The 17,738-nt window shown below is 36.8% G+C and overlaps 1 protein-coding gene across 3 annotated transcripts in view; it reads left to right on the top strand.

Annotated features, from left to right (window-relative positions):
* TSPAN8 (tetraspanin 8) overlaps positions 1-16,242 on the top strand; it is a 31,417-nt gene extending 15,175 nt beyond the window's left edge. For 2 of the 3 annotated variants that reach the window (XM_026446683.1, XM_023226554.1), the window contains 6 exons: positions 1,456-1,593; positions 3,057-3,131; positions 3,227-3,334; positions 8,560-8,691; positions 11,982-12,065; positions 15,950-16,242. In XM_026446683.1, the coding sequence (XP_026302468.1) occupies positions 1,456-1,593; positions 3,057-3,131; positions 3,227-3,334; positions 8,560-8,691; positions 11,982-12,065; positions 15,950-16,003 (591 nt within the window). In that variant the 3' untranslated portion in view covers positions 16,004-16,242. The remainder of the gene's footprint in view (positions 1-1,455; positions 1,594-3,056; positions 3,132-3,226; positions 3,335-8,559; positions 8,692-11,981; positions 12,066-15,949) is intronic. The other variant, XR_002734617.1, reaches the window with a different exon arrangement.
* Positions 16,243-17,738: the final 1,496 nt, after the last annotated feature.

The following is a 17,738-nucleotide window of genomic DNA, read 5'->3' as shown; positions in this document are numbered from 1 at the left end:
GCAAACAAAAATCTTTAGGACTTAACCAAGCTGTCAAAATATGTAAATTGAAACATTATCTGTAGGCATAGACTTTTAAGAGACAAAGGAGGCCTAACTATCACAGAGGTTGACCCAATTCCCTTCTATAAATGGGGAAACTGGAGCCCAGTAGGTTGGGTGACTGTTCCATATTTATTAGGACCCTGACAAAATATAGGTATTTGTTTTAATGCTTTTATAACTTTCGCACATTCGTTCCCGTTGATTGTTGAATAAAAGTTTTCTCTAGGCAATAAGTAGAATGAAAAGGCCTTGAAAAACAAAAATATCATTAAAGCATAGCAGTCATTTTGGTATTGACTATTAAGGGAGCTGACCTCCATGCTATATAGCCCATTCTGGGAGGCAGAGGTTTCGAGTTAGTCTAGGAACTAGTGCTCTATCTAGAGAGAGCCTAGTAGATAGAGGTTATAGAAAACAAATGGGCTACATATAGGATTTATGTGTAACACATGCACAAGGCTTTACTTTTTCATTGTGATTTACTTCTGGATAAATCCACATATCGAGGACAAGAGGTAGACTGAGGCTAGGTGTTATGAGGGTGGTGAAGACGAGTATGTGTGTGTTGTTGGGAGAACTGAATTATGCCTGATGGGTAGCCCACCCACTATAAAGAACCCTAGGATTTTTTCCCTCTCATATCTCATTAACTAACAGTCAAATTAAAGAGTTTCTAGATGACTTTATGGACTATGGCTTTTGGGAACAAAGAGATAAAATTGATATGAAATATCAGGAACTGGATTTCTTTTTAATGAAGATACAAAGCGTTTTTATTAACCCGTGGAAGTTCCCTCATGTCCCTTTTCAGTTAACTCTTGTTTTCCCTTCTGCCTTGCTCAAAGTCAAGCACTGCTTTGATTTTTATAACCATAGTTTTGCTTAAGCTTGAACTTTATAGAAATGGAATCATACAGTATTTACTTTTTTCTGTAGCTTCTTTAGCTCAGCATAATGACTCTGAAATTCATTCATATTGTTGTGTCTATCAGTAGTTTAAAGAACTTGAACTTTTTAAAGAATTAAAAACCATAAGAACACATGCTTTATAATGCTACATTATGTAGAATACACAAAATATGTGAACCAAAGATTACATCAAGAAGAGTAAAAGTAACTGTCCTAAGCTTTTTAAAATAGGGTTTAAAAAAACCTATTACATTTCTTCTACCCAGCTTTCAACATATCATTTTAGAAAAATATAAGGTTGGAAACATTTGGGCAAATAGCACTTCAATAGAATGTGAGCTCCATGAGGGCAAAGATTTGTACTTTTTAAGATCACTGATGTATTTCAGGGTCCTGGCACAGGACTTGACACATAGTAGGCACTCAATAGATATTTGTTGAATGAGCAAAATCAACTTCAAGGAAAAGAATTTTCTGCCATTAATCTCTTTTTTACTTCAGGTTTTAAATTCTACAGATTTAGGCTCTAGCTCCTATGTTGCTGTGAACATATTGATTGCTGTAGGTGCCATCATCATGATTCTGGGCTTCCTGGGATGCTGCGGTGCTATAAAAGAAAGTCGCTGCATGCTTCTGTTGGTGAGTTCTCTAAACAAATCCCAGTGTCCAACCTTCAGACTCCAGAGAATTCTCTCCCATCTCTATTGTCTGTTAAAAAACGCCATGATTGATGAAACTCTACCTCCAACTTCTCTTTAGAAGGTTTGAGTGTGTAAGCTGATCTGGCTTAGATTTGGCTTAGTTTGGCTTAGAAACTGGAGGATACTCTGAGAGGAGACAAATTTTAATCATTCATCCATTCATTCATTCATTCATTCAACATTACTGCCATACCTCTGTGTGTCAGATATTGTGCTAAATAATACATAAGACCTTTAGAACCTACTAGGGATGATTAATAAGTAAGCAAATAGCTACAGTGGGAGTGGCCTCATAAACAAAGGGCAAGACGGGATGGGACTTTCAAACCAGGGCAGAAGTGAATAAGGTATTTGTATGAGTGAGGGTAGGAAAAGCTTTCTGGAAAGCTGGTGTGTTTGGGAACTGAGAAGCCTTGGGTATGGCAGGAGACCGGCAAGACTGTTTCCAGTAAATGGTGGAAGATGAATCCAAGTGTGGGTTGTGGTAAAATCATAGGTGTTTTACGTGCCCATGCTAAAAAAAAAAAAAAAAAAGTTTAAATGAATGAGGTAGTCAGAATTGTCTCTTAGAGAACATCGAGGAGGATAAATTGGTTTTGGATAATTCACAAGCATTCACTTTTAACATATACAGTAGAAAATGGATATAGTTAAAATATTCGGAAAAAATCAAGTGTTTAGCAGATACAAATATGACGTAAAAGTTTATCAGATCTAATCTAAACTTATTCCTCTAATAAGTAAGGATTATATCAGTACCTGAGAAAAATGTTTAAAACTGTTTGATTATTGTGAGGGATGATAGAGACAGAGTTCTAAAGGGACTCTAACATTCCTAGTGATTGCTTTTTGAAAAGCAAGGCCTTATTTGCAATTGGAGAATTTAATTACTCAAGGAGCTTGTTTTTAAAAAAACTAATTGTCTTTGGGCTGCATCCTTCTAAATTATGATTCAGCGTATCTGAGGCCGATTTCAGGAATCTATATATGTAACAAGATGCCAGGTGATTCTGATAGTGGTGGAGATGCTGTTTCAAAGCCAGTTCTGAGTTTGTGGGAGGTTGTGTTTGATGAAGAAAGGGAAGGAGTAAAATAACATTCAAATACATTCATCTCAGTTTTCAGACTTCCCTCTAGTCAATATCATACAGATACCAATAGTTGTTTTGATAATTTTTTGCCTGAACCGCTTTCCTCAATCAGTCTCTGGAGCAAAGTTTTCTGAGTAGTAAAGAACCCAAAATTTTCAGCTTGAAGTAAAAAGTGGAATAAATGAAGAGTGTGACTGACACTCTCACTGTGATATAATCCCGGCTGTAGAGAGAAGTGCTGTGCCAAAATGTCCCCAGATGTTACTGAATGCACTGAGGATAATGTATATTTGTTTTCCTCTTCTTTCAGTTTTTCATAGGCTTGCTTCTGATCCTGCTCCTGCAGGTGGCGGCAGGTATCCTAGGAGCTGTTTTCAAATCTGAGGTGTGTGTACAGATGTTTGAAAATTTTGAAAAAGTTTGAAAAATTGAAATACTACCTTGTGGCATGAATAATGTAAAATACTTTTCAATTTTCAGTCTGATCGCATTATCAATGAAACTCTCCGTGAAAACACAAAGCTTTTGAGCACCACAGAGGAAAGTGCAAAACAATTCCAGCAAGCCATGGCTGAGTTTCAAAAAGAGGTAATTAGAATTTGTTGTTCATTTTAAAGAGTTGGACATAGTTCTTCTGTGTTTGTTTAGTTTTTAACACATATTCCTTAAAGATTGAAAAATGTCTCCATTTTGCAGATTTTGATTGATTATTCTGTCGCCATGCAATAAGAAATATCTAAGATATTTGTAATTACTTTCTCACTTCATACAAAGTTCTGAAGCAGTTTTGAAGGACAGAAATTAAGAAGATACGTTTAAGACAGAAATTTGAGGTTAAGCCTCGAATGAGTCAAATCAATAATAATTTTAATATTTTCCATTTACCATTTAAAAGGATAGTAGGTCTGGGAATCTCCTCTCTTTCTCTCTCTCTCCTTTTTTTTTTTTTTTTGAGACAGAGTCTCGCTCTGTCACCCAGGCTGGAGTGAAGTGGTGCAATCTTGGCTCACTGCAACCTCTGCCTGCCAGGTGATTCTCCTGCCTCAGCCTCCTGAGTAGCTAAGACTACAGGCATGCACCACCACACCCAGCTCATTTTTTGTATTTTTAGTAGAGACAGGGTTTCACCATGTTGGTGAGGTTGGTCTTGAACTCCTGACCTCAAGCGATCCACCCGCCTTAGCCTCCCAAAGTGCTGGGATTACAGGGGTGAGCCACCACACATAGCCTCTCTCTCTTCTTTTTGAAAAATAATTAATTATTTTGAGGACAGGGTCTTGCTGTGTCACTCAGCCTGGAGTGCAGTAGTACAATCATAGCTCACTGCAATTTCAACCACCAGGACTCAAGAGATCTTCCCACCTCAGGTTCCTGAGTAGCTAGGACCACAAGCATGCATCACCATGCCTGGCTACCTTTTTAAAGATTATTATCATTTTTGTAGAGAGAGGGGTCTTACTATGTTGCCTAGACTGGTCTCAGATTCCTGACCTCAAGTGATCCTCCTGCCTTGGCCTCCCAAAGTGCTGGGATTACAAACATGAGCAACCATGTCCAACCTCTCTTTTTCTCTTTCTCAGCCTCCACCACTTCTCTGTCTCATAAAAATGGTAATAGCTAACATTAATTGCTATTATGTACCAGGTTTTATATCCAGTAGCTCATTTAATACCCACATCAACCCTATGGATGGGTAATATCATTATCCTCATTAACCGTATTTTACAGATAAGGAGATTGGGATTTAGGAAGGTCTAATAGCTACCAAGTGATGGGTTGGAATTTGAACCCAGATCTGTCTGACAAGTCTATTGTTTTTTAAATCAGTATACTATCCCCACCTTTTTTCTTTAAAGTCAAAATATGGGTGAGCATTGAAGGTCTTCTACTTACTGGCTCCTACCTAATATTTTAACTTTACTAAGTACTGCTCTCTAGAGAGTCAATTCTAGTCTAGCCAGGTTTGTGTACTCAGGGTCCCTTGAACAATTCCGCCTTCCTGCCTTTGCGTCAGTTTCCATCCTTGGAGTGCCCTTACTGACTTTTCCTTCTGAATATATGCATGTCATGGAAATTCACAGAATCTTAGGAGAGGCCTGAATTTTATAGGTCACTTAATCTGACTTCTCACTGATAAACATATTTTATATTTATGGTCATCTACCCTCAAATGAAGTATTAAAGAGGTGAAAGTTTACTAATTTTTGCCCATCCCACTTATATACAAGTCTGATGATTTATGTTATTTCTTAATTTGAAACAAAATCTGCCTCCCTAGGATTTACATTATTTAGTACTAGTTTTTCCAGAGTTTCAGAGGAAAAAAAATTATTGATGCTTTTATATGTGATAGATTTTTCTTTGAGAATGGCTATTGTTCGACTCCTAAAATCCTTGCTTTTCAAGTGGAAACATCCTTGGTTTCTCGAACTGTTTATCAGATGCCTTTTCTTTTTCCTCCAGAGCAGTCACTAGTTCCTATTTGGATAGACGCCAGCTTGTAAAGATTCTGCTTAAAGCATCATTTCCAAAAGCTGAAACCTGGTATGGGTCAGTCCCTGTTTAACTTCCTTTCTGATGTGCTTTTCCTAGCTCCCCCTAGTTGCATCCTTTGATTCTCTCCTTTCCAGGATCATTCTTACTCTAGAGCCCAGCTTAAAACAGGCTTAAAGCAGGAAGAATTTATGTAGCCTCAGTACCTCTGCTGGGTGGGGCTGAGCATCCCAGACCCATCCCAAGGTGTTGACCTAGGACAAAATATACTAGAGATAATCACTGAGCCTCTGGTTTGGGTCCTAAGTAACATCTGCTGCACACCTCCCTGGATTCAAGGTCTCCGTGCAGTCCTGGGTTTCTAAATGTTCTGTTTGTTGTAGCATGTTCTCCTGAAGTGCTCCTGCTCTTGTAAAGAAGTCCTATGGCTGAAGTTCCTTGTGTTCGTAGGACTATATTTATTCAAATGTCCGTTATGAGTCTTCTTCTTGTCCTTCTTCTCCTTCTTTCCTTCTCCTTCTCGTCCTCCTCCCCCTTCTTCCTTTTCTTCTCCTCCATCTCCCCTTCTTCTTTTTTCTCCTGCTTCTTCTGCCGATTCTTTTTCTTCCTCCTCCTGTTCTCCTCCTGCTCTCCCTTCTTGTCCCTCCTTCTCCTCCTCCTCCTTGTCCTTCTTCTTCTTCTTTTTCCTCCTCCTCTTCCTCCTCTTCCCTCTGCCTCCTCCTCCTTCTTCCCCCTCCTCCTCTCCTTCTTCTCCTCGTCCTTCTTTTTCTTTCTCCTCCCTCCTTCTCCTCCTCCTCTTCTTCCCCCTCCCCCTCCCCTCCCCCTTCTTCTTCTTCCTCTCCCTCCTTCTCTTCCTCCTCTTCTTTCCTCCTCCTCCTCCTTCCTCTTCCCCCTCCCTCCCCCTCCCCCTCCTCCTCTTCCTCCTCCTCCTCCTTCTTCTTCTTCCTCTTCTTCTTCCTCCTCCTCCTTCTCCTCCTCCTCCTCCTCCTCCTCCTTCTCCATTATGCTCTCTTTTATAAGTTATGCTTCTTTGGGAAAAGAATCCTACCACCACAAACCCTGGCTGGATGACCCGGGGTCCCATAACACACTGACAAAAGCTACAGATGCTGAGTGACTTTATCTTTGGATTTCAGGGATTTCCCACCAACATTCCCTGTCAACATACTGATGGAATGCACCCCTTTTGGATTCTTGCTCATTATTATTTGTCTAAGAGTGTTGTATCATTCAGTGCATACTGCCTTTTTCATCCAGCTGTTACACCACTTTCAACAAGTCCTGACCAGCTTCTTCTTTAACTGCTCCTATCTCTGATGTAGTGACTTGATATCGTGACAAGTTTTGACCTTCCTCACTTCTACCCTCTCATCTGTGAGTATGTCTTTATGCCTCCCTAAGGAGTCCTGAGGTCTACCATATTTCAAATATGAACTGATCTGTAAGTGAGAATATAAATTTTATAGTGGAACTTACTTTACATTTGACAGAGGATATCTGTATCAGTTAATACTACTCAAGATTATGTAATCAGAAAGAATAAACAATCATGTCTACCATGGGAACAGGAAAGGAGGTTGTTTCAAGAGCACCCTGCTTGCTAGTACTGACCTTGAAACAAACTGACATTTCCAGCTCTCTGTCATATAAACATCTGTTGAGTAATGTTTTTGTGTAACTCAGTCTTTGGACCTAAGTATAAGACTTCATATCTGCCTCAGTTGAATTTGTTAGTTTATCTCTGTTATTTAAACTATCTTTGAAATTTGACTGTTCTCCAGGATATTAATCATCACTCCTAGTTCTACATAAACTACAGAATTGGAAAGATATTTTTTCTATTTATTCAAATCATTGATAACAATGCTGAACAGATCATGTTCCTGTAAGAGCATAACAGAGACAACACCAACAGCAAACAATGAAAACAAAAACAATAAAAGCAAATGCATTATTGAGTGCTTTCTTCAACCTGGGAGTTCTTATCTTTACATGGATTTTCTCATGTTTATCTTTATGATAATTCTGCAAATTAAATGCTATTATTAGCAACTGTTATTATCTGTATTTTACAGATGAACAAACTTTGACACAGAGGTTAAATTAATGTGGGCAATAAACATGATTACCTGCCCGGTAAATGAAAATTCTTTCAGTATCTTGGCATTGCAATGTATCAGAGCTGGGAAAACCACTCAGTCTTGGTTCTGTTGTTTTCAGCCATTTTTTTCCTCCCATTTCTACACGAAGTGTTTTCCCTCTAATAGAGCAGATGGAAGCAAGATGAGGGATAATTATCTTTCTTTCTCCCATCAAATAATATTATGTGCCACATGCCCTGATTCCTGAGGTTATCATTTCCTTGTTTTTCTTCCTGAAACATGGCTATGAACCCTCCTTCCTCTCTTTTTTAGTGTTTTTTCCATGAATCAGTTTATTCTGGGGCTATAAGTTTCCTGACATTCTAAGAGCTTGATTTTTCACTTGTGTTCCGTCCCATATTTTAAAGATGTTCATAAAATTCAATCTTATGGGAGACTCCTTGAGCATCTATTTTGGTCTTTGCAATATCTCTCATCTTTTTCCTCCTCTCTTTCAAAAGTGATCAGAGATCATGGAGTGGAAATTTCACTTTTAAAACTTTACGTCTCTTTTGAGCAACAATTCTTTGACTCTCTTGTGAATTCTTTGGAAATCTTTTTGGCAATATCTAAGTTACATAGATCTGACTCTCTTTTGTCATTAAAAACTAGTAGGTGAGCCTGGGCACGGTGGCTCATGCCTGTAATCCCAACACTTTGGGAGTCTGAGGTGGGCAGATCACGAGGTCAGGAGATTGAGACCATCCTGGCCAACATGGTAAAACCTAGTCTTTACTAAAAATACAAAAATTAGCTGGGCGTGGTGGTGCATGCCTGTAATCTCAGCTACTCGGGAGGCTGAGGTAGGAGAATCGCCTGATCCAGGGAGTTGGAGGTTGCAGTGAGCCAAGATCATGCCACTGCACTCCAGCCTGATGACAGAGCAAGACTCCATCTCAACAAACAAACAAACAAAAAAACTAGAAGGTGAGTTTTTCATCTTCCCAACTTCTTCAGATTTTTGAGTCTGCAACTCCATTTTTCCATCATTAATGTAAAGATCAAAATGAAAAAATCCTTAATTTTTACTTCTATATAGGGAAAGGTGAAAGGTGACTTACATGGTATTTTAGCATAATAACCATTTTAATAATGATTTCAGAAGATTATAATTTAATGTATTGCCAATGATTTTAATCTTCTTACTGACTGCTTCTCATTCTACCCTTTATCAAATAGTTTAAATGCTGTGGTTTGATCAACGGAGCTGCTGATTGGGGAAATAATTTTCAACAGTATCCCAACTTATGTGACTGTCTGGATACGCAGAGACCATGCACCAACTATAATGGAAAACTAGTTTACCAAGAGGTGAGAATTAAATCACATTTGATAAAATAAGCAATTCTGTTACTTTCTTTTCACAATTAAAGTCCCTACAAAAAATTAAAATGTATCAAGTACAGTGGGAATCATGATATAAAGCTCAGAAATTTCCCGAATTAAAAAAATCCTTATTTAAAGATAAAAGCAGATAGACGTCATTTATTCTATGAGTCTGGCATCATTTAAGTCCAATCTTAATAGGTCAAAGAAACATTCTGCTGCAATGGGAGGGAAAGTACAAACTAACATAAAAGTTTATTTTGTCCTCTCTTTGGTCATCTTAATCATTACTCTCCTTTTTTTTTTCCTACTTTAACATGACTTCTAGAAAACAATATTTTCACTTTAATTTTCAAAGTCAATGTTTTTTGTTTTCTGATCAAATTTCCTTTTCTCAAGAAGTGAGGTTTCTTCTTTCTCAAAATTTAAAAAAAAGAACTCCAAGTCCTTCCCAATACGTTCAAGGGTTTAGGTTCTCTATGTTATTGACAGCTACCAATTTACCTAGTTATTGCTGCAATTGAGAAGTTACCTTGAACATTTAAAGTCAATTAAAAAAGACAGGTTAATCTTTTATGTGTTGTAGAGGTCATATTTATGTGACTTGTGAATGTCAGTATGTGGGTGTCCTAGTTCTTCTTATTGATCAATTCATCAAATACTTATTGACCACCTTCTATGCACCAAGCCTTCTACCAGTCACTGGAAATTCATTCCTGAACAGAGCACAATGTCTGCACTCATGGAGCTGATGCTTAAATAAGGAAGAGAGAAAGATAATTAGGCAACTTCAATCCAATGGTCTACTAGTATTTCATGGATAGAGATAGGCACAAGGTGTTATGGGACCCTATCTCACTTAGTCTGTGGGGTTCCGGATATGGCTTTATGAAGAACATGACATCTGTCTCTTCGTCAGTTGTTCCTTCTGCTTAGAAAAAAATGTGTTCAAAAATTACAATTGATATTAGTATTTCACTTATTTGCTGTTATTCTTCAGTGCCTACTACATGTCAGACGGAACCTTGCTAGGGTTAGACATGCCTCTGAATCCTCTAGGAGATTACAATCTAGTTGAGAGGCAGATACATTAAAAGCCACTATAAATTCACAATGAATTAATCTTAATATTTATAATACCCAAAGATTATTTTCAATCTAGAATTGTTTTGATTTAGTAACTGCTACTGACATTAATTTATAAAAGGAAGTAGAAAGTATCTCAGGGGAAACTACCCTCTCCTTGACTATTTATCTTTTTCACTGATCTTATCAAAATTAAAGAGGCTCTTCCCTGAAGCGGAATTGCTGTCATTAATACTTAAAGTATGTCACTAAGATTTAAAATAACTCAATAAGTAATCTACCAGACTACAGTGTTATACTGCGTTTTTCCTTGTCACAATAATATTACTACAAAAAGTTTGATTCTTATGTTTTATATTCTCCCTGCTCCCCTCCTCCCTACCTAATGTTAGTGACATAATATTTACAAGGAAAAGGGGAAATAAATATAATGTAAATGAAGATAGTTTCCACTTAGGATAATGAGGAAATCAGTAAATTCAATTGCAGATTGCTATTTGTCTCCTGTTCAAATTCAACTCAAAGATGTTTTTCCTCAAGACAGATTCTGAAAAACCCCTGGAACTATCCTAAAAACACTACTAGATAGTTTCTGTAAGTTCACACATAATTCTGCTGAATATAGGCTGATAGCTACACCAGTTTCCCAAAAGAAAGGTTGTAAATTCATAAAATACTTCCATCTGCCATGTGTAAGTTGCAAGAAGCCTGGTAAAATGAAAAATATGGAATGGCCATAATTCACATTTCTTTTATTCTCTTCCTTTTGCCAAGATAACCTCATTATCTTAGGGGAAGAGGAAGAGAAAAACCCCTGAAACATAATGAATGTGACTCAGTAGATATAATCATTAATGTCATCGTTAACCTAAATGACATAATAATTTCCTTGAATGTTTACCACTTTGGGTTAAAGGTGAATGGAGAAACTCATTACAGTCAGGAATGAAGGGGAAAAGATGACTTAGCCTTCTGGAGAACTTTTATTTTATTTAACAAATAGCAATATTTTGTTGGCCCTTTGCATATATATGACCATCCAAGGCGTAATATATTTCAGGGCAGTACAAAAATAACACTATTATATTGTGTGGTCTTATTCCGTTTTAAAAATTCTTCCCATAATTTACAATTCTTGAAGTTACTAGGTCTAGTCCAAAGTGTTTTAAGCATGAAAACGCATGCTGGATTGTATACAGAGAGGCAACTTCCTAAATTCTCTTTTTTATCCAAAGTATGGCATAATGGTAGACATAGTAAGTTTTTTCTTTTTAAGATAAAAATGGTCCTGATAAATATTAAGGGATTTTAAAAATGTCTTGTTTTTTTTTCTGGCGGCAGTGACCTCAAGCCAGTTATCCCCACACTTTCAGAGGCTGAGGTGGGTGGATTGCTTGAGCCCGGGAGTTCAAGACAAGCCTGGGCAACATGGCAAAACCCTGTCTCTACAAAACACAACAAAAATTAGCCAGGCATGGTGGCACATGCCTGCAGTCTGAGCTACTTGGGAGGCTTAGGTGGGAGGATCACTTGAGCCCAGGAAGAGAAGGATGCAGTGAGCCAAGATCACGCCTCAGCACTTCAGCTTCAGTGCTGGAGGGAGACGAAGGAAGGAAGGAAGGAAGGAAGGAGGGAGGGAGGGAGGGAAGGAAGGAAGGAAGGAAGGAAATACCTTGTTTTAAAAATGAAAATTTCCAATATTATTAGCTAAAATCTCAACCAGGAACCTTTCTGTTGTAGATTACAAACCTAAAACATCCTTAGTCAAGGTGGTATCAGCTCTAAAATGAATAAAGTTAAGATAAAATTATCATTTATACTTTTATGTTATAAAATGTATAGCTTTATCAACTATAACTTTTATAGTATAAATTATAAAATGTATCACTTGAGGATATGTTGGTGAAAAATCATTTATAATTATTAATCCCTAGATTCATCAATTAGGCAGTCAAGCAAAATTTTGTTCCTCAGTTGCTTTTTAATGTATAAACAAACCACAACAGTTACAACCTTTTGGAGCAAGGGTGAAGCAGGGAGTGGAAGGAATAACCCAGTTCCTTGTTGTTAAGTGTTTTTCTTGTTAGCAATGTAAAAAGTCAAACAAAAGAATAAAAATTTTGATTAATATAAGGTCGAATTTTTCTGAGGTAACTTTTAATGTTTTGTTTTTGTTTTTTTTTTAACAGTCCTGTATTTCTTCCATAAGAGACTTCTTGGTGAAAAATTTGATAATAGTTATTGGAATAGCATTTGGACTGGCAGTTATTGAGGTACAGTATAATCTTGTATTATTGACTCTTTTATTCTCTTGCTTGTTCATTAATTTTAAGAAATATTGATGGTAAACAAACAAACACAACAACCATAAAAAAACACAGATGCTTTAGAAAAGCACTGGATGCTAAAGGCTCATCATCTCCTTCAGTCAGCCTGAGTCTGAGGAGGAGATTCCCGTCTTAGGAAGTGAGCAGGGCTGAGACTCTTGCTTTTGAATGACCTCTCTACCGGGAAAAAGATAGAATTAATTTTCGCATAGTTCTTAGTGCCAGGTATCTTTTTCCCACTGAAAACTAGCACAGGGGTTACAAAGTTAGAAGAAAAAGCACCAAACAAAGCAAAATACGACCTTTACAATTTCTTATTTCTCATCTTGATTTTGAAACAAAATAAAAACTGAACTCAAGAGTGTGAGAAGCTGTTTTCTTGTTACTTATTATTACATTCTAGAGAAATCCAAGAAGTTCTAAAAAGTAGAAGTAATTACCTCTGATATCCTCAGCTTAAGTACTGTTGACTCACTTGGAGAAATTTTCAAGGAAAATTGAGGCTTATATATTACTTTCATCACTTTAATTATTGATGTTGGAAAAATATCCCATATAGGATTTTTGTCTTGATGAACTTTCTTGGCATGTTAAAAAAAAAAAAAAAAAAAAACACCTGAAAGACACTTTTCACATGACCTAAATTTGCCAAGAATATGAATTAAAACTGCTTCAGAGAAGCATTTTGGAATCATCCCAGATCTTGGGTAATTTTGATATCAAGTAGATCAAATTCACTCACAATCCTATTCCAGGACATTAGCAAGAATGTTAATACTATGAAGTATCTCCCTGGTTAATGCCTGTGAGAGCTGGTTAGCTCCGCTGAGTGACTTGTGCTTCATGCTCATGGAATGCTGTGCAAGGTACTCCTTGGGCTTTCTGGTAATTTTCTACCTCTTACTCGTGCCACATCACTGCCAGAAAGAAATTTTAACTGAGGATGAAGCAATCTGGTGTCCTATGTGGTTCTTTAGTTTGCTAGTGGAATTTCCCAGGCAACTGTTAGAGAACGGTTAGGGACTATTAGCAGCAAATAAAACTGTGGGTTATTACTTTCTTGTCATCCAAATGAATAGGTATAAATATGAAGCATTCTTTGTTGGTAGGTTATGGCTATCTTTCTTTAGGTCTGATATATGTTCAGAGTCAAATAGTGCTATGAATTAGGTCTATTTCTCTTGATTCTGCATTTTGTAAGATGTATTTTGTTTCTCTGCTTTGTATTCTGGGTTTATGCTAATTTAGAAATAAGGACTAATGGCCATGAAGATAAGTAAGAAATGAATGATTTAAATGTATGAGACAACATGTTTTAAATGAGATATTTAATATAAGGGTTATATTTCATGTTAAACTCAAGTTTTGACAATTTACTATCACTAGCTCAAATCACAGATGCTCCTCAGTTAGCAAAACCAGAAAAAGTAAGGACATACTTGATTGGGGAGATTGATGAAATACTTTGTGTCATAGTCAAAGGCATTTTCAAGAATTTAAATACATCTAGTGGAAAATAAGATTACAAAAAGATTAATGCATTTCAGTATTTTATGAAATTGGTATATTCCATGTATTAATTACATGTTTAAATATTTTATTGGTTCTTCTAAAGACATATTGAGAGAAAAATAGCTTAATACAAACATTCTATACAGTAATTTATAGGTATGAAGTGTTTGTGGTACTATCATAAAACATAACCGTTTTTGAATTAGACCAAATTAATTGTGATTTCTAGACTATCTGCAGATATGATAAAGAGTTGGTTCAAGTTACTGAACTTTTTAAAATTGTTGTTCAGTTCCTCAATCTAAAACCTACGCTCCCTCTTTTAAAGGGAAGCAAATCTATATTCCATCTTCCTTTATTCAAAAAATAGATTGAAAAAGTCTTCTGATACCCAGTCTATAAATTATGTATCCCAAAAAAAGCATTTTATAGCTCATCTTACAGTTACAGTCATTAGTCCAAGTTTTCTATTGCTCTTTGACTTAGGCCTATCTCCCTTCTTTGTTTCCAAAGTTCAAATTAAAAAAAAACACAAAGATACAAAAACAGAAAATCTCCTCTAAAAAATACTTTTAAGAAAACAGAAGCAAATATCTTCCTGCAGAAAATATGTTCAGATTATCTCCACAGAAAAATATCATATAAAAAAAGACTGTCCCATATTTAGACCTTATGTTAGTATGTTTAGGCATAGGTTTTAGTGAGATGGGCCAATATTTGTTTCCAAAGCTCTGTTAAGATTATATACCTAAGGGATTCTTCTCACACTGAATGCTAAAAATTATGCAAAATACCTTATTCTGCAAGAAAAATTTACCTATAGACATTTTTGGAATTCTCATTATTCTAGCTTAAAACAACCAGACTATCATATCTTTCCTCATTTGACTACAGCAACTTACAAGCACAAAAAATGATCAGCACTTTCCTTGCTTTAATAAAAAAAGAAAAACTACACATTGAGAGCCATCACTTTGTAGGATAGAAGTTATCCCAACAGGAGGTCCTAGAAATAAAGCAGTTTTAAAAAAATGGTAATTTTACATGTTTTTAGACTGCTGCATACCTCTTAGCAAATTTATCATGAGTCTTGGCATATATTATAAAATGACGAATCTCTTTTAATTGTGTGCTATTTTTTTGAACAATGATAAATGTTTTTTTCAGGGACAATGAAATGCAAGAAAGTGTGATATTAACTGTCTAGTCTGCTGATAAATGGTGGGCTTCTATTTCAAGGATATAGCAGTGAAAGATGATAGTTGTCTTATCCCATTATTTTTTCCCATTAAAAAAAGTTCTTTCTTGATACTTGTCCCACAGACTTAAGGCTCAGCATCAAGGCAAAAAGACTAAATTTCAGTCTTGAACTGTAGAATATTTTGAATGGAAATTATTACTTTTGCAGAGAATTGGTGTCAACCATTTTAAGAAGGTAGAAGTATTGGTTAGCAGTTCTCATTTGAATTACATTTCCAGTGAAGTGTTAGTAAGCAGAAAGTCTCAACACAGTAGAAGCATTTAAGTTGACTCAGCACAAATGGCAATTTGCCCTCCTCCATCCTCCCTTCAAAGGGGGCTGGTGGGGACGGAAACTTTCTATTGGTAATGCACACAGGTCCTGTCTATCATTTCTATGTCAAAGACATAGCGTGTAAGTCACCAACTGTAGAGCCAATTAGAGCAAATTTTGGGGTCCCTCATTCTTGGGAGAGCTACTTGAGATGGAAATTATGCCCCAGATTTTCAGCTGTGCTTTTTCACTTCAAAATAAATTCCTGAATTAAGCTATTCCCCATAGTTTAGAAGCTTTTTTAAAAAAAGAGTTACTTCATTTTTTTATTCCTCCTGAAAATGCCTAAAACTACAGCAGGAAAAATTCTAGACTCCTTGATTTTTATGCAGATGATTTAAACCAGATGATAATAACCTTTTTATGGAAGCAGTACGTATATTTAGCCCCCAGGGACCTGAGATCCCCAGTGCTCCAGAGGAGACACTCTGCAGAAGAATGTGTGTGTTCCAGGAAAGGGAGTGGGTCTTCTGGTGGCAGCTGCTACTGTGCGGTTATATAGGGCCAGTTAGATAGAGGCTGATTGGCCAGCTAAAAAATGCTGATTAAAACACAAAAAAACTTAGCGTTTGCGGTGCTCTTTTGTCCCATTGGAACCTCTAATTTTCCAAGAGAGATGACTTGGATAGGATTGGAACTGTCAGTATACAAAATCTTTTCATATATAATGTTCTTTCTGTTTATTTATAATGTGTCCAGTGTTTTCCCTTAAATTCCACGTTAATCCTCTTATTTTGTTCTCTAGATACTGGGTTTGGTGTTTTCTATGGTCCTGTATTGCCAGATCGGGAACAAATGAATCTGTGGATGTGTCAAGCTATCGCCAGTCAAACCCCTTTAAAATGTTGCTTTGGCTTTGTAAATTTAAATATGTAAGTGCTATATAAGTCAGGAGCAGCTGTCTTTTTAAAATGTCTCAGCTAGCTAGACCACAGATACCTTCTAGACATATTGAACATATTTAAGGTTTGAGGGATATAAGGGAAAATGATATGAATGTGTATTTTTACTCAAAATAAAAGTAACTGTTTATGTTGGTGCTTTTCTATGTCTGATCCTTGTGTTCAGGTGGTACAGTGCTTAAAATGTTCTTCTGGAGCCACCCAGTGGAATAATCATCTCCAAGCTGACAGGGCCACAGATAGTTAAGACAGTGGATCTGGGGTTTTTCAGAAATGATACTCTTTCATGTGATGTATCAACCATTGGTGATACGATTGAATCAAGTCTAAAATGATCCAGGTAGAAGAGTCACCATCTCTTTTCTATTTATGTCACAACTACTAACAGTATCTCTCTCTTGCTGCGTGTCTATTGTAGGAACAAAAAGGTCTGAGTGCCCAACACCCAGCCATTGCTTGTCTGGTACCCGTCTGGATCTTCCTCTCAGACACGACAGTTATAACATGTTTTTCTTTCTAGTTCTCAGAAATATTTAACTTTTTTTTATAGAAGTATAATATACAGACAATAAAGTCAATAATTCTTAATGTATAGCTCTGTGAATATGTGTACATCTGTGTAAGGACTAAGATCAGAGTTGGGCACAGTGGCTCATGCCTGTAAGCTCAGCTACTTGGGAAGCTGAGATAGTAGGGTCTCTTGACCCCAGGAGTTTGAGACCAGCCTGAATAATAGTGAGGCCCCCATCTCCAAAAAAAAAAAAAAAAAGAAGATACAGAATATTTCTAGCACACCAGAATGCTCCTTCATGCCTCCTCTCAGTAGTGGGCTGTATTTGGCTCACACCGACTTGCTGAGCAGATTGTACACATATACACAAAAGTTTTGTACACAAAGTTCTTCCCAACTTTGTGTTCAGTAACATGACATTGGTACCTTGAAATCTACCATGCTCGGAGTATTTATGCCATAGATACCGACAAATGCTGTGAATTCAGGGCTTTTCTTTCTTTTTTGGAGAGCTGGTTGATAAACATTTACCAATACACTGCCCCTTTCTGTAAATACTTCCCTAAAGGTAACCACTTTTCTGACTTCTGTGACATAGACTCATTTTGCCTGTTCATGAATTTTCTCTAAATGGAATAATAAAGTGTGCACCCTGGCTTCTTTGGCTCAACATTTTGTGTGTGAGAATCAACCATTTGTTGCATGTAGCTATAGTTTATTCTAATAGCTATGTAGCGTTTCATTGTGTATGAATATATCACAATGTGTATATCCATTCTTCTGTTGATGGGTATATAGTTTGTGTTCAGTTTGTCATATTATAAATAAAGCTTCTATAAACATTCTTTTATATGTCATTTGGAACATATATGTACTCATTTCTGGCTATATATGCAGGAGTAGAACTGCTTTGCATACATATGTTTACCTTTAATACATTCTGTCAAGAAATTTTCTAAAGTTCCTTTTTTTTGAGACAGAGTCTTACTCTGTGGCCCAGGCTGGAGTGCAGCGGATATCTCAGCTCACTGCAAGCTCCGCCTCCCGGGTTCACGCCATTCTCCTGCCTCAGCCTCCCGAGTAGCTGGGACTACAGGCGCCCACCAAAACGCCCAGCTAAT

Source organism: Piliocolobus tephrosceles, chromosome 10, assembly GCF_002776525.5.
Source record: "Piliocolobus tephrosceles isolate RC106 chromosome 10, ASM277652v3, whole genome shotgun sequence".
Classification (NCBI taxonomy): Eukaryota; Metazoa; Chordata; class Mammalia; order Primates; family Cercopithecidae; genus Piliocolobus; species Piliocolobus tephrosceles.
This window is presented reverse-complemented; position numbering and strand designations above follow the sequence as displayed.